This window comes from Sceloporus undulatus, chromosome 4 (assembly GCF_019175285.1).
Source record: "Sceloporus undulatus isolate JIND9_A2432 ecotype Alabama chromosome 4, SceUnd_v1.1, whole genome shotgun sequence".
In the NCBI taxonomy this organism is placed as follows: domain Eukaryota; kingdom Metazoa; phylum Chordata; class Lepidosauria; order Squamata; family Phrynosomatidae; genus Sceloporus; species Sceloporus undulatus.
The window spans coordinates 38,283,234-38,306,495 of record NC_056525.1 but is presented as its reverse complement, the minus strand read 5'-3'; the positions used below and the strand labels follow the sequence as shown (position 1 = coordinate 38,306,495).

General features: G+C 39.5%; 1 protein-coding gene across 4 annotated transcripts in view; it reads right to left on the bottom strand.

The window, feature by feature from the left end:
• The window catches only part of DLGAP4 (DLG associated protein 4), a 524,530-nt gene that overhangs the window by 114,934 nt on the left and 386,334 nt on the right, over nucleotides 1–23,262 (bottom strand). For 3 of the 4 annotated variants that reach the window (XM_042466057.1, XM_042466058.1, XM_042466060.1), the window contains 3 exons: nucleotides 15,462–15,576; nucleotides 8,395–8,445; nucleotides 5,993–6,236 (listed from right to left, as the gene is read on the bottom strand). In XM_042466057.1, the coding sequence (XP_042321991.1) occupies nucleotides 5,993–6,236; nucleotides 8,395–8,445; nucleotides 15,462–15,576 (410 nt within the window). The remainder of the gene's footprint in view (nucleotides 1–5,992; nucleotides 6,237–8,394; nucleotides 8,446–15,461; nucleotides 15,577–23,262) is intronic. The other variant, XM_042466061.1, reaches the window with a different exon arrangement.

Below are 23,262 nucleotides of genomic sequence, written 5' to 3'. Positions count from 1 at the left end.
ATAAAATCTTGAAAAAAAGACAATTGGAAGATGAAGTGGTAAAACATTCAATGGTAAAATGGTCTCAAGATTTACAATATTCGATAGATTTAGAGTTGTGGGAAAAGTCTTGGAAAGATACTAAGAAATTTACTGTCTGCCAAAATTATAAAGAAAACTATACAAAGATGCTATACAGATGGTATATGACTCCTGTCATGATAAAGAAATTGTACAATACTGCAAATAATGTGTGTTGGAAATGTGGAAAACATGAAGGATCCTTTTTTCACCTTTGGTGGGAATGTAAAATGGCAAAAGAATATTGGGGAAATATATATAGATTAATGGGGAATATTTTACAAATAGAAATACCACTGGATCCTCGTTTATTTTTGCTTAATATGACTGGTATTTTAGAAAACCTAAAGCCAAAAGAAAAAACATCGCTGAGCCTATATATGGTCACACTGGGACGTATTATTTATGCACAATTTTGGAAAAAGAAAGAAATACCTTGTGAAGAAGAATGGATAGCTAAATTGAGGGAAGCAAAAGAAATGGATATTTTGACTGAGATGATGAAGAATAAGGATGTGGGAAAGATCTATAAGAAATGGCAATGTTTAGATGTATACTGTGGATTTATAATGCCATAGATCTGTAAGGCTTGGTGAATTTTAACCTGTTGTTATTTTACCTTCAAGAATTATCAACAAATGGGTATATATAACTGAATTTGTTTATTGCGTTTACTTTAGATGTATAACATTGGTGAACTTTTTTTTTGAACTGTAGTTATGGGAATATGGTTTTTTTTAAACTAAATTAACAGAGTACCATATTATGTGTGGAAATACTTCTAAGTGGAACAAAGACCGACACGGTCAAATTGTATTTGAAGCATTTATTTGTTATGTTTGTATGTCTTTTCTTGTTTGTAGTGAGATGGTATTGTGAATTTGTATTTGTGTATGTTATAATAAAATTTTTCAAAAAAAACCCTCCGTTTTCTGTCAGATGTGCGTGCGCGCGCACGAGCATCCTCCTTCAGTCCCCAAAATGTTTAAAATTGTGTGTGCGATAAGGTCCAGAGAGTAAGCAAAGTTAGCACTGTGATAGAAGGTATAGTGTTGTGCCAATACTTTGTTTTTGCTACTGCCATGTTTTTAAGGAGACAGGCACCTATCAGGAGAATTAACTCTCTAACATGTGTACCAGCTGAGTTTCTGCTTGGTATGCAGTCTTGGAGGTAAGGACTCCTGTGTGGAAAAAGTAGAAATGTCAACTTAAATAAAATTTATCAGATTGCACTGAAAGTGCAATACAGTGCAATCTACCAGCACATTAATACAGCCCAGCATTTAAGGAGCCCTGGTGGCGCAGTGGTTAAATGCCTGTACTGCAGCCACTCACTCGAAACCACAAGGTTGCGAGTTCAAGACCAGCAAAAGGGCCCAAGCTCGACTCAGGCTTGCATCCTTCCGAGGTCGCTAATATGAGTACCCAGACTGTTGGGGGCAAATTAGCTTACTTGCTAATTAGCTTACTTGCTGTTCACCGCTATGATCTTTGGAATAGCGGTATATAAATAAAACAAATTATTATTATTATTATTAATAAATATAATACTACTATGTCTAGTTCTTGTGGAGGGCACACGGGCAGATGCTATCGTCCAATGGGAATTTAAACCTTTTCTTTCTTTTGCCAAAAAGAAAGCAGTGTCTTAACAGAAACAGGAATTTATTTTTCAGGAAACAATCCATAAATCCCCAGACCTCACAAATCCCATGCTGATTGCAGCCTGAATAAGTTTCTTTGCAATGAATACACCACAAATTATATAGCCTACAGTTTGAATGCAGTAATTTAAAACACGGTGGGCTCATAAAATGACAGCAGCACTGCAGCATTACCTGTGTAGGAGGAAAATCATTCAGGTCGAACTATTTTTTTCTGGTCATGGGGGAACGTCCAACTGTTGTGGGCATCATGCCATCTTGTCATGACATTCTCCATTTGAAGGACAAAAGTTGGCTTTTGAGTTTAGGCAGCCTTATTATTAGGCTGAGTGAATTGACTTCATTGGATGACATATGCTCAGGGGCAGCCTCCTGGTTCTGCTTGAGTTCTCTAGCCATTCCCTTTTCTTGGAAGATAAGCTGTATCTTCCACCCAGCCCATCTTACATCCCCTAAACCTGTTGGGCTTGGTGTGGGACCTACAACCAGTGTTTAAACGAGGTTCAGCTGCTGGTCCTGCAGGTACATATATATGGAATGCAGGCACCATATTGTCTTTTCCTCAGTCAAAAAAAATGCCTGGTCTGGCTCTGAATTTAGGACAACTAGACTGATATATGGATTAGATCTTTGTCACACAGGGTTCCTGGGACGCAACAAAAATGGTCCCAAAGAAGCCAGGAAGGGAATGGAATGAGTGGGGGATGCATTTTACTGCACACAAGTCCCTCACTCATTCCGTTCCTTGCCCTTCTGTTCCCAGTCTGTTCCAGAGAGGAGGAGATTTTTGAGAACTGTTTTGAACAGTTCTCAAAAAATCTCCTCCTCTGGAATGGATGAGGAATGGAACGGAATGAGTGGGGGACTAGTGTGCACGATAAAATGCACCCTCCACTCATCCTTCACTCATTCCTGGCCCCTTCCGTTCCATTCTGGGAGCGGTCCATGCGATAAAGTTCTTAGGCTGAAGGATCTTCAGATAGTGATCTGATTGACCCAAACAAGTACAAGTCCACGGGATTATCCTCAAAGTCTGAAGTAGAATGGGGCAAAGAGTGAACAGAAAATGTGCAATGAACAGCTTGAACCTTAAGCATATTTACTCAGAAGTCACTGGGGGCCACGGCCCTGTAAATAAATATGAAAGATTGATATTAAGTTAAACTTGTATGTTAACTTGAAAGTATGTTCCACTGAACACAATGGACATGATTCTGAAGTAAATATGATTAAAATTGGGTTGCAATTTGATAAATTGTTCAGAGTTGAGGTGGACAACTATATTGGGGGCCAGTTTGTGTCCCTGGAGGGTTATGTAGGGCCTGAACAGACAGGCCAAAATAAAGCTGCTTCAGTTCACTTTGCAGGTATGCTGTTTAAATGACATGTGCATCTTAAGAGGCCAGAAGCTGCACCAAAGCTGCACTTCAGTCCTTAGGACTGGAGCATGGCTTCCAGCCTCTTAGGACACATGCATCATTTAAATGGCATACCTCCAAAGTGACCCGAAGCAGCTTTATTTTGGCCTATCTGTTCAGGCCCGTAGTTAGATAATTTAAGATGCTCAGCTTCTCTCTGTTAAAGTTTTCTTTGGATCTAGGGTGAACAAAATGTATTTTGATTTTTGTCAGCCCCTAAACCGCCATAAAGATCCCCTCCACCTCTGTCTTGTCCATGCATTTACTATGGCAGTAGCAAACATAGCATTTTTCCCCTTTGATTTTACTTTAAAACAAGCTGGGCTCCTAGACATGCTGATAAGTTTATGAACAATTTATGAACAGTTTATGAATCCTATACACCTTGCTTCCAGTGAAAATAGCACTTCCACAACACTTTTGGAAATGTTACTGGCCTCAGAAACAGATGTGTCTTCAGCAGTTGCAGCCTTGGGGATTTGGCCCCAGAAGATTTTTGAGTGCATTTTGCCCAAAGACCCCCAAAGCTAGACACCCCTCCTTTAGATAGTGGCATTTATTCAAAATGTAATAAAGAGTCTTGTGGAACATTCAAGGCTAAAAAAAAAAAATTGTCTCTTTCATGGATTGCATGCCCACTTAACAACCAGATGGGCAATGAATGTATTTAAAATGGAGTAAGTCATCTACTGCCCAGAGCTTGCAACCATTACATTTTTGGACCATAAGTCCCATTGTCCATACTTGGGTGGATGGCGTTTCTGGAACTTTAGCCCACACAGTTTTGCAAATTCATCCCCAGCTAAATTTGGGGCTCTCATTAGTTATTCTACTGAGTGGAACAATGGTCTCCCATCTCCTGAAGGCCTGCTCTGACAGAGCCAAAATTGGCTTTAAAAAACTGGACAGATTGAGGTTCCCCAAAACACCACAGCAGCAAAGTCTTTTTCAACACACCACAGACAGGTTATTGAAAGAAATTAAGTCATTGGAAAAACAGTCCTAATGATGCATAGGAATATGAAGTGAAGCCTGGATTGGACCCCTAGCTTGCTTTGGATGTGGGATATTGGCCCACCCTGTCTGTAAGGGGGGGCGGTATTCTTGTGAGTAAGAAGATTAAAGATGGAAAGAGAAATCTTGGCAGTGTATTAAACTTGGCCAGCTGTTTCTTGAATACTTAAAGACACAGGTTAGTGCTAGCTTAACTTCATGATAAAGTTTCATTATCATCCAAGAAATTGTGATAAAATCTTCTTAGAACTGTGCATTAGTAATTAGAATATTTCCCACATTGCTGTAGTGTAAACCTTGTTATACCCAGGAAACCAATATTTGTAGAAAAGACAACGAAAGAAGACATTTAAATCACTAAACAGCAACAGTTACAATCCTGTTTAGGTTTCTTCTCCCTACAGCTACCAAAATTAAGCAGCATGGTGACAAGGGAAAGAGGGGGAGTGACAGGAGATGCAAAAATGGACTTAGAGTCTACAAACAGCTTATGTTTTGCATACTCCTATATATCTGAAATAGCATGATAAACAAGTTTAAAGCTGCAGTTGTAAAACCTAGCTCTAATGCATCTTTATTCAATACAGGGAGAGGTGGGATACAAATAAATATTACTATTATTATTATTATTATTATTATTATTATTTATTCTTAACTGAAAACTATCACATAAGGCAGTAAAGCATGACATTAGTGCATTTGGCCAGTACTTATCACAGGATGTTGTGTCTATTTAGTTGCTGCTGTGCATTTCTTTTGCTTTTGTAGCACACCTTTTCACACATGGGGAAACTCATCAATAGGCCCCTCATACTGCTCCTATTCCATTAGTCCCTGAGTGTAATATATATCTTCTGCAGCAGTAACAATTTATAGCAGTCAAATGCTATTCCTAAGCAGGCCAAGGTTGTTTTTATCCTGTGCATTTTGTCTTTTTCATCATCATCATCATCATCATCATCATCATCATCATCATCATCATCTGCTGTGATTGTGTAATTACAGCAAAAATAAAAATAAAACTTCCAAAAGGAACAGAATAAAAACAATCTCGGCAAAAGGCATGCAAGCACTGAAAGGCATAGAAGGTGGGATTATGGAATGAAAATTGCCAAAGCAGCACACTTGCTCATTTGCAGAAAAGTGTGATACTGAACATTTTCAAACTGGTATGTTCCTGTTTGCTTCACTAATACCAACACTGGCATGATAAAGTCCTGAGTTTAGTGGAGATTACCCCCAGCAAGTGTGCACTGTGTTGCCATCTTAAAATACTTTGGCTGGATCATGATCTGCCACTTTCAACCTCTGTACTATAGATAAAGAGACAGAATACAGTATAATATAGATGAAGTATACTTCTAAATTGTGTATTTTAAAAGATGAATTTTAAATGTGGATTGTTTTAATATGCATACATCTTATTTGTCCTTTTAAATTGATGTGTGTGTTTAACTCGTGTCTCTTTAACTGATATTGTTTGTCTGTTAATTGTTGTTTTTCCCTGCCTCGATTCATAGGAGAAGCAAGTAAGAAATAAATATCATTAAATCAAATTATTATTCAATAGTTATTAAGCAGGAGCACTGAAACCAGGTCCAATTGTGTCACTTCATATATAAAGAAAACATGGAGTACATCAAAAATACAGTGCCATTCAGTTATGGACAACCAGCACACCATTCAGTTACAACATCTTTGAGGCTACACTGATCTAGAAATTTCAGTTGTGTTCAAAATTTAAAATGCTTAAATCTCTTTCCAAGCAACGCTTACATAATTGCACATTCACATCTATGTACCATTTCCCGCCCAGTCCCAAATGGTCTCACTTACTGTTGCTTGGAAGTGTTCGACTGCCACTGATGCTGTTGGCTGGAGGTGGTGAGAGGGACCGAACAGAGACAGTGTCCTCTTCTTGGGAGCAGCCTGCTTGGATGGCTCGGAGGTAGCTGTGGCTCCGGGAGCGAAAGTAGCTAGGAAGGGGCAGATCCAGCACTTCTACAGCAGCTGATTCTGCTTCACTGTAGGTCGATTCACACATTCCCTCATATTGGTCATTTAGCTCTTCTTCTCTTGCCTGCAAGAACACAGCTTCTATTAAAAGGACATTCAGTTCCACATATCTCATAAAGGAGTTTGAATACACTGAATGTATTTTCCAACTTACTAATTTGGATGAAAAAAGTAGCAGCCAAGCTGCCTTCCCCTACATTAGGCAGTTGTGCTCCTGCAAATGTTTATAGACTGCATTTCCCATCATCCATTGCAACTGGTACATTACTTTAGGCTGATGAGAGTTGTTTTGTATAACGGCTAGAGAGCTAGATGTTCCACATCCCTTTCTTGCAGAATCAGCTGTTTGTTTTTTTGATGCTAGCCAGAGTTATCCTTGCTTCAAAACAGGGTCTATACAATGTATAGCCCAGAAAGTCACATAAACCATTAGCTCTGTACTGTCATACATGAGGTGCTTAACCATTAAAAAAAAACAAATGACTTTTTGGACCACAGCTCTCGGACCACAAAAAGTGGTCATATTGGCTGGGGAATTCTGGGAGCTGCAGTCCAAATAATAATAAAAAAAAGCGAGAGGAAGTAATGTTTCCAAGCTTTAACAATATCCTTGGTTTTGTATTAGTTGGTTGACAGCAAATCCAGGAGGTTCATAAAGCTCCCAGTGTCTCACCATACCTTGCTGTTAGGCTATATTTAACTTAGTGGGTTATGTACTGGGCAGAGATGTCTGTGCAAAGGTGCCTTCAAATTGCCTGTTGACTTATGCTGACCTCATAAATTTCATAAGGTTTCCTTAGGCGAGGAATACTCAGAGGTGGTTTGGCCAGCTCCTTCCTCTGAAATATAGTCTAAAACACTTGGTATTCACTCGTGGTTTCCTATCCAAGTACTAACCAGTTCTGACCCCACTTAGCTTTCAAGATCAGAAGGGATCTTGTCCAACAAATGACTCAGTCTGTGATTATTACCAGAGCTCTTAATCTTCCATTGAAGATCCCTGATGATGAAATCTGATCAGTCCAATGTGGCTGATGTTTGTAACAGGGAATTATGCATGTTATCTATTTCACTATTGGCACCTAACTCTAACCTTTCAAATTAAGCAGGGTGACATCTCAGGCACGTGCTGATGCTTTTCATCCTATTCCAGCTGGTCCTGCCTAATATTTTTTCTACATCCCTTCTGAATGTGGTCCTGTTTTATGTTAGAAAAAAGCTAATCAAGTCTGATGGTTTGTCACACAAATCTGTAATCATTATTCTCAAAAAGATGGCCTGTTATTAATTTTATAGCCTTATAAAATTGATTGCAGAGAATTAATTCATAGTATGTAATGGCAATTTAAACTAAAGCAATAAGGGGTACTTGTTTTCTTAACCTTTCTTGAATTACTGCTAATCTTTCTTGGCTTTTTGACCTTCAAATGTGGTTCAGAGACCATTGAAAATTCTCCCATTTGCACAGGTACCATTTAGATCACAGAAAGATTTTGCTTGGGTTTTGATGCACCAACTGAAATACAGGAGGCAATGTCAGACATCATTAATCTCCCATGGTGTAATAACTGGAGCAACTTGGATATTTGCTAATTCACTCAGTTCACCCATTTTATCTCCTCTCTTTTCAATGAGTGACTAAGATATTTGAGGGTTGTAATTTTCAAAGAGCAATGGGCCTCACCTATGGTCAAGGTGATAGACATCTAGTACAGTCAGCCCTCCATATCCATGTATTCTTTGTCCATGGATTCAACCATCCACGATTTGAAATATATATATATATATATATATATATATATATACACACACACACACACACACACACACACACACACACACTCAAACCTTGATATATAATCTCAAACCTTGATAAGGGACATCATTTTATTATGCCACTGTATATAATGGGATTGAGTATCCATGGATATTGGTATCCATGGGGTCTTGGAAACAATCCCAGGCAGATACTGAGGACCCACTGTAAGTGCTTTAAAGTACTTAGGGGGAGCCAGAGCAGCTCAAAGGAACAGTACACATTTTATATGCAGAAGGTCCTAGGTACAATCAAGGCAAGACTGGGAAAGACTCTAGACTAAAATGATGGAAAGCTATTGCCAGCCAGTGCAGACAATGCTAAGAAACTGGCAGGTCTGATTCTGTATAAAGTAGATTTATATGTGTATGTAAGGAGCAGTAGAAGATGGTCAGATGGACGGTACCTGCTCTCCTTGTGTAAATATCTGTGGAATAAATGAGGGTTGTCCAAATATCTGGAAGAAAGAGTTGTAGAAGATTAAAGCACCAGGGATGGGGATCTCATTACATCAGCACAGAAGGACCCTCACATCCCCAAGCATCACAAAATGACAATGAGTATCATGTAAGAGATTGGGCTGATGACATCCACAAGAAAGAGCCAAAACCCCCACAACTACTCATTGTATGGCTGACCAAACATGATGAGATCTAACTCCATAGGACCAAAACATCAAGCTTCTGAGGTACCATTTTGACAAAACTAAATCTAGCATGAGGCACTTAGGTAATTACAGGTTATAGCAAAAGCTTGCTCTCTAGCTGGTCCTCATGACAGTGAGTGATACAAAATTCAAGTGGAAACAGTATTCAGCAACAATTCAAGCAATGAAACAGAGTGGTATGTGACTCCACAGAACTAGTGATAACTCAGTCCTGAATGCTTACAAACATCTAGGAGGACCAAACAAGAATTCAGCATTAACACAATTTTTACACTGAGTATGGATGTGTTTGCATATCATATTGTTCTTTTTGCCATGTTTATTCTAGTTGTCATCATGACATCACTACAATTTTGTATGCTGGTTTTCATCTGCTAATACAGATGGAGTAGGTATTCAATCATATGGACAATTTTGTTGGACTGTCACCATGCTTTCAAGTTTTAATCATGGCAACCACTCACCTGAGGCCAGTGCAAGCAAAACCCTCAATCAGGATAAATATATTCTTAATTTTAAACATGTCTTCCCCAGCTTAGAGTTTTTTGTTTTAAGTAGCTTACTATTTAACAGACTTGTGGTTATCAACATATTTACCCTTTCCTTTCCTTTATTCAGAACTGCAGAGAATTAGCTTAATGCTTATTGACAAAGATTATGCTAGGTGAAGCAGAATCTGTCTAGAAAAACATGTATTTCAGAATTCTCCATCAAATTTAAGTCTGACCCTATGTATATTTCTTCAGATGTAAGTGCCATCTGAGTTCAATGGGACTTTTATTCTGCAGAAACTAGTCAATGTTTTATTATTGTGTTTTACACTTCAGTACACTGTATGCTACCCAGAGAGTTCTGGTTATTGTGCTGTTTAGCATATAAATAGATACATTTGTTGGATATCAGTTTGCAATAAAATTGCATCCTTAGATATGTTACAGATCTGTACCAAAAAAATTGAGAACTTTCAAGACTGAGTGCCAATAACAAAGAAATGCAGCTCTCCACATGCTAATGACTTAGGAACCAAACAGACAGGCCAAAATAAAGCTGCTTTGGGTTACTTTAGAAGTATGCTGTTTAAATGACACACACATCTTAAGAGGCCAGAAGCTGCGCTCTAATCCTTAGGACTGGGGCGTGGCTTTGACATGGCTTCCAGCCTCTTAGGATACATGCATCATTTAAACAGCATACCTCCAAAGTGACCTGAGGCAGCTTTATTTTGGCCTGTCTGTTTGGGCCCTTAGATTCCAGATATGCTGATTCTTCTCTTCCTTTGATTTCCTTCAGAATAGGAGACCAATCTACATATACATTTTAGACAGGCTAATTGCAATTTTAAAATCAACAACTGTGACCACCAGGTTCCACAAGATTCTTCTCTTGTCTTATCCTAAATAGTTTGAGGCTTTTCTTTCCTTGGAACTATTTATCTAACCCGTGGTCCTCTCACTTTCTCCAGTTTCTCTACTATTAAGCGTTTCTAATATTATTGGTAGCGTGTTTTTGATGTTGTTATTTATAAATCACTTCAAGCCACTCCTTTGTGAACAAGAAGAAAATAACTTTTATTGACAGACAGAATTTATGATAGTATCTCTTTTGATAGTTGGTTCTCAAGGCTTGTTGTTACTACATGTACATCAGTTCATTTGTTACAAATTGACTTTGTTCCAGTATGCTCAAGGACTTCAGTTACACTTCAAACTGTGTTTTAATTCTTTACACACACCATCTACCAAGGCTCATTCATTAGGAGTATAAATCCTATGAAAATTTAGTTCTATTCATATGTCACAATTCCATAAATTAAAGTGGATATGAGCTCCCCCCCCCTCAACTGGATCTCCACTTCTCAAAGAATGTAATACTTTAATTTCACAGGAGTTCTTTTCATTCTTATATGGGAGTCTGAATCCCATTAAGGCTAATCTCTTATTTCCAACTGCACTCCTGGCAGTTTATGACATACTCTGCTCTCTTAATGACTCCCCCTCCTTTTTATAGCTGATCATCAGGCAGGACCCCATCTTTTTGCCAGACTGTCTCCAATTGGCTGCTCTGAGCATTTCTTTGCCAGTGTCATTCCACATAAACCTACATATTCATTTCAGACAGGCTAATTGCCATTTTAAAATCAACAACTTTATAACATTTTAATTTAATTATTTTCATTTCTCAAATTGAGGCTGATACTAGATATCCGAGACAAAAATGATACTAAAGAGAGTGATACAAAATGCCCATGGATTCAGTGAGCACACAGAAGCTCTGTGAGGTAGATGGTCTCTTTCCCATCACCTGAAACTGTGCATCATCTTTTCTATTCCCCTGATAAACATAGATGCCTTAGGCTTGAATCCTACTGATCAGTCCCAACTAGAGTAGATTCACTGAATCAGTTATTGAATGAGTCAACTTAGGCTAAGTGATCCTAAAATGGGCTTTAGACTCCAGTGTTGTATCACATTTATAACAGAGGAATCATGTTATGGTCTAGGATAGTCCTCAATTAATACTGTTAAATAAATTGTAAATGTTATTATATGTGTAAATGCAGAGCTGGCTCAGGTTTTCAAGGGCCCCTTGGAAAAGTGCCTTTTAGTAGGCTCTGCCTGTTTTTACTGTCCATCTCTTACACTGGTGTGGCCCAGGAGGCTACAGTAGAAATGGCAGCAATTGGGTGTGATCATCAAATGTGAACTGCCATTTAAATTTCCCACAACACTATGAACATCTGACATCACATTACTCTGAAATATTGTGGGAAATTTTAAAAAGCAGCTGCTGTACCCACCTGCCAGATGTGTGCATGGGAGAGACAAGAGTCAATGTGGTGGGCATAGAGCAGGGGTAGGCAACTTGCGGCCTGCGGGCCGGATCCGGCCCGTCAAGGCCTTGGGACCGGCCCCAGCCTGCTCCTGCCGCTGATTGCTGCCGGGGCCTTTGAGGTGCAATTGTCTATAGAAGCCTCAGAAACATGCATTTATATTAACATTTTTTAAAAAAATCAGCAATTTTTTTTCGCATGTCCTCCATTTTTTATAAAAAGTGTCCTCCATTTGAAAAATTTGTCCTATATTTGTCCCGGTTTATTTATATATTTAATTTTTTTTAAAAAATTATTTAATTATTTATTTTTTGGCTTCGGCCCCCCCAGTTGTCTGAGGGGCATCAACCCGGCCCCCTGCTCAAAGAGGTTGCCTACCCCTGGCATAGAGCATGTAAGGACCCTGATGTCCACATAGCTACCAATAAATGATATTTTCTGGAATCTAGTAGAACACACTAGACAGGAGGAAGGAGAATGCTTATGTTTAGGATCCAGTCCAAATGTCAATGAACAGTCTGAAAAGAATTGTAGACAGGAAACATTTGAGATCAGTGAAGAGAGACCAAACTAATGTCAAGTCTTTCCTCTGCCTTTGTACAAGATAGACAGTCTATCAATGTTACTTTGAAATGGTGAATAAAAAGGAAGTTAAATTTTAAATAAGTTTAATGCACTTTGGAACATCCAGGACATAGATGATAGTTACTTGTCTTTGGACAAATATGAAACAAACTCATTCTGAAGGATCTCAAGGAGCCCCACAATGCAAATTTAATAAGGAAAAACTAAAATGAGGAACAGACAAATGAAAAAGCTAGATCCAGGGTGGGGAGCCATATATCGTGGGACTGAATCTGGTCCTCCTGTGATCTCCATCTGATCCTCTAGGCTTTCCCAGACAGTTACCTCAGTTTTCTATGACACCATAATTTCCTCATTTCCCAGATTTTGTAAGATTTCTCCCTCATTCTAAAAGGGAGCAATGCCTTTCCTGGGACAGGAAGGTAAACTATGATGGCATTTTTGGTCTCACTCTTTTGCCATTAGTGCTTCTCAGCAATGGAATGTGGTCCTTGAGAATTGTTCTGGAATTCAATTAATCTCATGGTTGAAATAGGTTCCCCATCCTTGATATAGGAAGAAAATAAAACCCTCTCAAATTCAAACATTGCCTCCATATTTGAATCTTGCCATGAAATTTTAGTTATTTTACTGTCAACCATAGCAGAGTAGAGACAATGTGGATCTTCCATTTCTATATATTTATTAATAACTTCTGGCCAGTAATACATATTCTCATCATACAGTGAAGGACAAGTTGATTTTTTTTTTAAAAGGAGTTTGATTGCTGGAACATTTCTGAAACAACAGAGAGAGTCAATGACCACTATCTGGCTCAAGCCACTTTTAAAATATAGTTCTCTTTCATTTTGTTCAGAAGTCAGATTCTCATGTATTTGAGTACTGCAAGATTCATCACTATGCTGTTCTTGTTGTGTACCTTCAAGGCATTTCCAACAGAAAGTTGACAGCTCAGTATATCAGACCTTGGAAGTGGAGCTGTGATGTTTCTTATCTGAAATTCTTATTATGTGTCTTCAAGTTATTTCTGACTTACAGACTTAGGGGACTGTAAGATGAACCTATCAAGGGGTTTTCTTGGTTAGATTTGTTCATGGAAGGTTTGCCTTTGTCTTTCTCTGAGGCTGAGAATGTGTGGTTGCCTCAGGTCACCCAGTGGGTTTCCATGGGATTCGAATTTTGGTCTCCAGAGTCTAGTCCAACTGCACCATGCTGACTCTCATTATGCTGCACTACCAGATCAGTGCCACTGATTATTTTGGAAGCACTAAAGGACATCAGGAAAAAATGACAGAGATTTTTGTGTGGGACCACAGAGCCCATGATGACCAGGAATAATGGGAGTGGTATCCAAACACAACTACCAGGATATTCCATCAGTGGGTTACATTACATAAGTGTTAATTTATTATTCAGCAGTGGTTTGAGTGTTGGAATGCAGCTTTGGAGATGAGGGTTTGATTCTGTGCTTAGCCATGAAACCCAATGGGTGACCTTGGGGAGTCACATGCTCCCAGCCTCAGGGGAAGTCACATGTTCTCAGCCTTACAGGAAGGCAATGACAAACTTCCTCTGAACAAATCTTGCCCAAAAAAACCTCATGATAGATTCACCTTAGGGTTGCCATAAGTCAGAAATGACTTGAAAGCACACAACAACAAGTTGATTTAATGGGTCTGTTCCAGCTGGGACTAGTAATCAAAGCTATATACTAACAGCAAATAGAGAAATAGGGTTGCCATTCAGTGCCTGTTCAAATCATCATCTAATCTAGATTTCAAGCCTTTACTTTAAAAAAGTAAGTCTCTAGTTCTTGTAACAGCCAAGGTATGGAACAAAAAGTGTAGTCAAATTGTTCTACAAAATATATATATAAAATAAAATAAAATTCTGCCTCTGACTTTTGGGTAAGACAGCAAGATGGTAGAGTGTAAGAAGCAAGGAAGGGGCACACTGTGAGGGTGTGAGTTGAGATGAAAGAAAGTAGGAGTGAAGAGTAAGCTGTGCTATGCAAGTGGGAGAATGCAAGAACCAAGGGAGTGGCACATTGCAATGGTATGAGTTGATGAATGGGAGGGAGAGGAAGGAATGGCCAAGCAGATAGTTCTGGGAATTTTGCAAGCAGGATATGAGGTCAATACTTTTTATCGCTGTTGGTCCCCAACAGCTGGTACTGAGAGGCCTCTGATCCTAGAGATTTTTTTGTAACAGCAGAAGGACCTCCTTACCAATACTGTACAGATAACTCGCAATTCACTGTGCCCACCACATGGACAGGTGAGGGGACAAGCAGCCGGTACCCAGGTGGTTAGGATCTTGAATGAGCATTATTTGAGATATGTGAAAAAAGAAAAATACCCAGAATTGCCAGGTCACGACTATTCCAGACTCTGAGAGTTCAGGTCAAAAATCTGAGACCTAGGAATGATGTTTTGTGAGGTTACAGGAGGCTGACTCTGGTGATGTTACAAGGGGAAGCCCTGGTAAATGTCATTAAGCATGATACATTAAGCACCAACCACATTTGCACTTAATATGACAGTGAAATAAAAAACACCAAGTCTAATTAGTGAGAAATACACACATGTAAACACACTATTTAACACAACACTTTGCCCTGAGATTCTTTCCCCTCACCAAGAGGATCAGAGAAAGACCCTGAGGACCAGAGTAAGCCCTGAGATTCTGGGCCAGGTCTTGGGATCTGGGAACATTATGCCCATCAAAATGTGTCCTAGAAAAACTAAAAGTGAATCCACTCCCAGCTATATATCTCATTGTGATTGTCAGGGCTGTCCCAAGATTTTATACTTCGTGAGGCCATGAACAAGATAGCATCCTTCCAGAACCAAACTAGACTAGAAGTTAACTTTTTTGTTGGACACTAATGATGGAAAAGTTTACTTCACCACTTCTGAAGGCAAGAGGCTAGTTTGAGGGGGTGCCGGACTGGACATGTGGCACACACAGCTCTGGCTGCCAACAGAGGGGATATGCTGGGGAGGAGGACCCAGTGTTGTCGCCAACACCTGTCATTTGAAGCAGTTGCTCACCTTGCCCCGAATAACCAAACTAATCCTGACAGTGATCTTTTGTAGCCATTTTCAAGGCTAGCCTGTTGGGTTCTGTGGAACTGCTCTGGCGTTTTTTGTGCTCAACTGTGACAGGAAGCAGAAGAAATTCAAATTACATGTCACTTCTATCCACTGGAGGTTTCACATTTGAATTCCAAATGCCTGAAAATGCAAAACCTTATTTGCATTTTCCTATGATCTGGTAAAAAACAGCCCCTTTCAGTTTGGGTGAGAATTGTCCCTCTTCCAGCCTCATCTCTCTCTCTCACCCTCCCTCTTTTAAGGGTGTAGCTGAGAAAGCTGCTGCTGCCTCTCACCTGATTGATGTCACTGGACTCATTAAGGTTATCTGGGATCTGGTTGTATTCTTCTTCCCAGCTTGGGAATTTTGGAGGCAAAACCATCTCAACAGAATCAAGGCGGTCCAGGCTTCTGTAGATCAAGAACAGAGAGTGATGATCATATAACAAGAGGAGAGAGGTAATTAGTAATCATGAAACTTAGTGACACAATCATGAATTGGCACAGACTCATACTGCTGGTTCTAGGGTTGCTGGGTTTTTTGAGGGGAACGCTGGGTATGATAACTTCAGGAGAGTACACCTTTTCTTCACTTCTGCCCTGTTACTTATTTCCTTAGCTGTACAACTGCATAGCAGGCCTGTAACCAGGGACCCATTCACACTACAGAATTATAGTGCTTTCATTTCACTTTATCTGGCATGGCTCCATACTGTGGAATCCTGGGGTTTGTAGTTTGATGAGATCCTTAAGTACTGTTGGAGAATTCTACATGCCCTCTCTAAACTGCCAAGTTCAGGTCTCCATAGGATGCAACCATGGAAGTTAAAGAGGAATGACAGCGCTGTAATTCTGTAGTGTGAATACTGTATATACTCATGTATAAGTCTAGAAATTTAGGTTAAAAAATTGACCCAAAAAACCTGAGTCGACTTATCCATGGGTCAATGTAAGTACTGTACTTTAAGTCATATATACATATCCCCTGGTGAAAGACAAGAGTTTAATCTGCCCTGGAAGGACTGACCTCATTCTACTCTCTCATCCACCCAGTCTTTAGTATCAGCACAAATAATTATGCCTGCTGCTTTATCCTTTATATCCTTCATTACATGCCCCTAAGTTTTACCCTCGACTTATCCATGGGTCATATGAAAATCCAAAATTTTGGCCCCAAAACCTGCCCTCGACTTATACTTGAGGTCGACTTATAGTCGAGTATATATGGGCACCAGGGACTGGAGTTGGGAAGATGGAGGATAATGACCATGGCCAACACAAATAATGAAAAGTAGGTTAGGTGCAGGACTTGTACGTATTAATAAGTTTGTACATCCTCCACCAGAAAATACATATGAATGAAGACAGAAGGCTGACTGGAAGCAAAGCCAGAATGGCATATGAGGCAAAGCTTAGAGAAATTTCCTTTTTGGAGTATAACTCCCAGAATCCGCTAGCTAACATGGCTAGTTGCCAGTGGGGATTTTGTAAGTATACTTTCTAGCCATTAAGTTCAATGGAATGCAATGAGAATTAATTCTGCATACATATGAATTGAGCTACATGAAATGTCTGGATTTGTCTAAAACCACATGAAGTAGGGGTTTTTTTTTAACTAAAAAGTCTTAACGTTTTGAAAAGAGATTATAAGCCTTAAAAATACTTTGCCTGGACAAACCGCAACCCATGGCAGAAGTTCAGCATCTGGGGCTTTGCTGCATGACCATAATTACTGCCATAACACATGTATGTTATCTTTCTCCTGGATCAAGTACTAAAAGCATAATGTTATGTACCTGGGGAAAATATTTTACTTTCCAGGACAGTACATTGTATTGTTGTGTAGAATAATATTGTGCAAGCCTCACAGGCATCCAGTAGAGGTCATAGTTAGTAACAGGATGGTCATGTGTTCTCTTTTATAGAGAACAGTCATCTGCTTGGAGCCCTAGCCTTGCCTGTCCACATGCTTTTTAAAGCCAGAGAACCATAAATATGAAAAGAGGGACCTCGAAAGGCCTACCAACATTTATAACAGGACATCAGACTAAGCAGGCCAACTGGTCATAATCTTCTGAATCATGGAAAGATATATTATATTTAAATTAGATTAACTACTTCAAAATTTTCATTTATACATGTAAGTTGGACCTTATCTCTTTCTGTTTTTTTTGTTGGAGATGAGAACTTAGCCGAATCAGCATGATGTAGCAGTTTGAGAGCTTTAGAAGACCAGGATTTGAATCCCACTCAGCCGTGGGAACACACTCTGTCAGTCTCCTAGGAAAAAATTACAAATCTCCTCAAAGTAAATCCTGCTGAGAAAGCATTATGATAGGGTTGCCATAAGTCAGAGTCAACATGAAGGCACATAACAAGAAGTGAATTAGATGTGCTATAGTTTTCTACCTGCCATATATATATATATATATATATATATATATATATATATAAAGCCTTTTTAGATAAAAAATTTAAGCCTTTTTAGATAATATCTATATATGTATTAAGAAATTTGGAGGTGGGTAATTTTCTGAGGTCTGTGGGCTGTGCATGTGCCATCACTTTCCTCTGACACCCATCCTTTTTTTAAACTAAGGAAGAGCCACTAACCTTCTAGAAAGCATAGGAAGGAGCTTTATCATGTTTTTGTTCATTGACCTATTTTTGGCCCAGGAAGGCTGTGTCAAAAATAGATCTGACCATTTTCAAGACTTCTACTTTGGAAAAAAAATCTCCATGGATGTAAAACAGGCCAGGGAGATTAAATATGGCAAATTACTCATACCTCACAGAGTGTGCAAAGCATCCTGGGGGGGGGGGGTCTGGGTGCCACATGTGGCCCACATAATACACCCCTGCACTATTTGTTGGAAATTAAGCACCAATTCTGTAGCAAGCAATTTGAAACATTTTGCAGGTGAAGAAGAGGAAAGGATAGGCAAATAGCTTTCTCTTGGCATTTTCCACTCTTGCTTTGAATCAGTGGTTGAACAGTAAATCAACCCATATATCAATCCCATTGATCCAATGGGTTTCTCTAGCTGGGATGACCAACAGGATTCAGGCTGGGGTATCCATAATCGCTGACTTAGTTGAAACCATTTTTGGAGCTACTTTATAATTAAGGAGATTATTGCACCCAGAAATCCCACCGGGATAGACGCTGGATTGAAAAGTCAAACATGGGTGTTACTGCACTCAGCTGAGTCCAGGTGAATGCAACCTGTATACAGCTAGGACCCCAGCGACCCTTATCAAATGGCTTTTCAAAAAATGGCAGACTCTCATTTCTGAAAAGCTGCTGGATAAGTGCGGCCGAAGTCCGGGCTGTATATAGATTGCAATTGTCTGGCTTTGTGCAATAACACCTGTGTTTGACTTTTCAATCCCATGTCTAACCCAGCAGGATTTTTGGGGTGTGATAATCTCCTAAATCTAGGGCTCCCACCCACCTATTCCATCTCTGAAAGGATTTCCTGAAACAATAAACATAGGTTTTTCACTTTTCCTTTATCAAAAGCATCTATAGTTATTCCTGTTTTATAGCTATAAATTTATAGCCTTGGCCTATAAAAACCAAATATTCTTATACTATACTCTAGCATCTAGACAGATTTTAAAGAGACGAACAGCAGCAAGGCATCCTCTGAAGGAAGCATCTTCTGAAGTCAGGCTGTCCTTTCCCTTCTAATATACACAGGTAAAGTACTGTAGTATTATCAATTAAACCCCCCACCAAATTTGTGGGGATATACAACATAATGGATAAAGTGATTTTATGGTGCCAGTGGAAGCCAAAGATAAATAGGAACTTCAAAGGAACAACAGGCGGGGTACAGACCGCCGCCGCCAGTAGATCCGCGGGGGAGCCGGAGCCTTCAGACGGCCCGACTCCCGCGCGGGCCGAAAAAAGAAGCTCCAAAATGGAGCTTCTTTTACCGTCGCGTTTGCGACGTAGCGAGGCGCCAGGGGCGCGCTCGCTACGTCAAAAGCGGCGCGACACGTCTGGACGCTGTGCGTCCAGTACGTAAAGATGGCGGCGCCCGTATGAACAGGGCGCCGCCATCTTGTACGTATTCAATACGTACTAGGGTTAGGGGGGTGCGGAAGCACCGCCCTTTCCTAACCCTAGTACGTATTGTATACGTACTATTTGGCGGTCTGTAAACCGCCACAGTAAATCAGGACTGCAACAGAAGAGGAAACATCCCATTGTTTGAAATCTTGAAAATATTCATTTTTAAAGTATACCTATCTAGATTTGTTCAGGAGAAATTTGAAGACCTTTCTTTTCCGTCAAGCTTTCCCCCATGTGCCTTAATACTATCCTCTTCTCCCTTCTCGCATATTGTTCGATCCAGCTACTTTGTTGTATGGTTTTATGGTATGGTTTTAATGGTTGTAATATAATGGTTTTTAGAGTATTTTGTATAGCTTTTAATTGGTTATGGGTAGTTTGTTTACACTGTTGGGGATATATGTTGTTATAATTGTATCATTTTATGTTGTAAACCGCTATGATCTATGTAGGAATAGCGGTATATAAATAAAATTTCATTCATTCATTCATATACAAGTTTCATGTCATATCTAATATGGTCCTCAGTTATCAGATGGAAACATATGTGCAAACCAGCTAGAAGAAGAAACTTGAAACAGCCACTGGTTGGCAGTAGAACTCCACATACAGCCATTGATCACTAACCAACAGCTTGCACTTGTCATGTTGAAGTATGAAGCTACAAGGAAGCAGTTGCTTTCTCAAGCTCATTGTGCTGAGTACATTTTGAAAAGACTCCCAACAGACTGCATTTAAAACAAATCTCACAGTCATGGCTGGAAAAAAGCTGATTGCTGAGCAAGTGTAGGCCTGCTTGAGTACATCACAGGAAGAGGCTACAGGTCAATGGCAGCTCAAATATTTTGCATACAGATGGCCCAAACTTCAGTTCCTAACACTTACAGAAACAGCTAAGAAAGACCATTGCTTGAAGCTTTGATAGGCTGCTGCCAGTCAGTGTAGCAGGCAGTTTGAAGCTAGATGGACCAGAGTTGGTATAGGCAGTCAGAGCTTGGGAGTGTTACTTTTTTTTTACAGTTACACTTCCAATTTCTAGCATGGTCATGATAACTAAGGAATTCTGAGGAATTCTAGTCATGTAAAATGTGGCCCAAACTCTGATGGCAACTTCCTATGACTATGGACCCAAATCCCTACACTAGTGCTAGGAAAATCAAGTCATTTCTCTCAGTCATGTTGCAGTTCAGCTTGATCTAGCTCAGAATTATGCCTCTCCTATCACCACCTGCTAGGGTCTGAATCTGACTAATTTGAGAAAGGCAAAATAGCTATTCTGGGCCTTACACAGAAGCCATTACCTTTGCCCCATACCTTTGAAGCTAGTGCTAATGCAGGAGGGGAAAAAAAAGGAGGTCTGTTGATGCATGATAAAAGGAATTCTAGATTCTGGGCACACAAGGGATGTGTCTCAGATAATACTAACCACTTTTTTTTTTTTTTTTAAATGTAAATATTTAAAATATATGTTACTGTTATGTGGATTTGTGATTGGTTGACTAGCCGAACCCAAAGGATGCTCACAAACAGCTCTGTTCATCATGGAGAGAAGTGACCAGTGGGGTGGCACAGGGTTTGTCCTGGGCTCAGTGCTATTCAATATTTTTATTAATGACTTGGATGATGGAATAGAGGTATGCTTATAAAAGTTGCTTATATCACAGAGGGCATGATCAGAATTCAAAATGACCTTAACAAATTATAGAACTGGGCCAAAACTAACAAAATGAATTTCAGCAGGGAAAAAGGTAAGCTACTACACTTAGGCAGGAAAAAGAAGAAGGAAAGAAACACATAGATATAGGATAGGGTACACCTGGCTTAACAACAGTACATGTGAAAAGGATTTAGGAGTAGATCTCAGGCTGAGCATGAGTCAACAATGTGATGCAGCAGCTAAAAAAGCCAATGTGATTCTAGGTTGTGTCAATAGCAGTATAGTGTCTAGACTGAGAGAGGTAATCTTCTTCTTGGCTTCACTTCACGAACAAAGATTCAGGAAGGACTCATTCGTGCTTTCTACAAGTGCATTGATGGCCATCTGTTGCTTTGACTGTGTATTCCTGAATTGCAGAGGTTGGATTGGATTGCCCTCAGGGTATCTTTCTATGATCTGATGATTCTATTTGTAAATTTTCTATGTAAATTATTTATATTATTTGAATATATGATGAAAACATTTTAGGTTTTAAATATAACTGTTGTTTCAACCCATGCCCCCACATATTTGGTCCACTCTTGTTTTTAATGGAAGATAGCATATATTCTTTTTAATGGGAACTAGCCACTAGGAGAGGGCGAATTGTACCTGTTTATAGATGATCACAGGGAATAGGAGCATCAATGCCTTCTTGATGTGGAGATAGCAGGGTCTGAGACATTATTATCCTCCTTGAATCACAGATTCCAGTGCAGCTTCAATAATACTCTGTTTCACAAGTTCTAATGCAGAGTTTTATCTGAAGTTAAACCTCAAAGAGTACATAGGTTGAGACGAATGCTCACTGAAAATGAACACTCACTTAATACCTTCCCAGTCTAAAGTTTGTGATGGGTAAAGAAGTCTCAAGAAGCATGGTCTATAGCTCAGTTCAGTTGTTTTGCAGTGATTCAAGATGCCAACATGTCAATCACTAGCATCAGTCATAAGTGGGCATGTGCACATATAGATTTACATATGTAGGGAGCCTGCCTGGGAGATATGAACTATGTTTTACCATAATGGCTCACTGAAGGCTGACAATGAATGCACAGTGCCCAAGAGACAAGGCCAATGGTAATGGTCAGTATCAAAGGCAGAAGACTACCCAGTACCATGCTGAAGAGAGACTATGCATTCAGTATTCAAGGACTTCGTATGATTGAACAGAGATTATAGTAATGAATTCGGTGTTTTCTGGAGCCTAAAGCAGATTAAACCAGAGGTTAGGTCCCACTGCTTACTAATAAGAATGTTTAAAATTGCAGCTTGATTTCACAATTTACATCAGTGTGATCCTAACTCCCAGTACTGATAGCTACTGTGTTTTTTGTCTTTTCATGGATGTTTTAAAGGATTTTTAATTCTAGGTATTGTATGTTGTTATTATGTGCCTTCAAGTTGTTTCCAATTTATGGTTAACCTAAGGGTCAGGGTTTTCTTGACAAGTTTCTTCAGAAGGGGTTTGCCATTGCTATCCTCTGAGGTTGAAAGAGTGTGACTTGCCCAAGTTCAACAAGTGAGCTTCATGGTATAGTTCATAATTTTACTAACTTTTTATATTTTTCTACATCTCTTTTTATAACTGTATACATTTTCATTTTGTAAGGTGCCTTGGTTCTCAGGATTGGGGAAAAGATGGGAGATAAATGATATAAGAACAACAACAACAATATCAACAACAGTCTATAGTTTCACATGTATATGTTACAAACATAACTCCAGATTCCAAGACATCTGTAAACATACATTAGGCATTTTACAGGAACAGAAAATCAGGCATCACTATGTGCACAGGGCGCTGTGTTAGTACTAGGATTATCCAGGTCTCAACACTGCTGTTCACATATTTTCTCACTGAATAGTTTCTGGTCCTACTTTTACTCAGTTTGTGGCAGTTGCCTCAGGCAGCAGATACTGGGAGGTTTCTGCTGTTGCCCCCAGGCTCTGGAATGACCTGCCGGACGAGATCCGTCAATTAACATCTTTGGACAGCTTCAAAAAGGCTGTCAGAATGGATCTCTTCAGGCAGGCCTTCCCAGACTAAAATATCCCGGCCTCAGGATCTCCCCCCTCCTCAGTAATGTCTCCAAAGCCCCCATTTCTTTTCTTTAGAACTGAAGTTGCAGTGGTTTATCGGTTGGTATTATTTTGTTTAATTTATTGTTGTTTTAACTAGTTATTGTGGTTTTAATTTAGATATGCAGTTTAATAACTTTTTAAGGGGGGAGGGAATATATTGTTTTTATGCTGTATGTTATTTTAATGTTGTAAACTGCCCAGATTGGTTCGCCACAGGGCGGTATATAAATAAAAT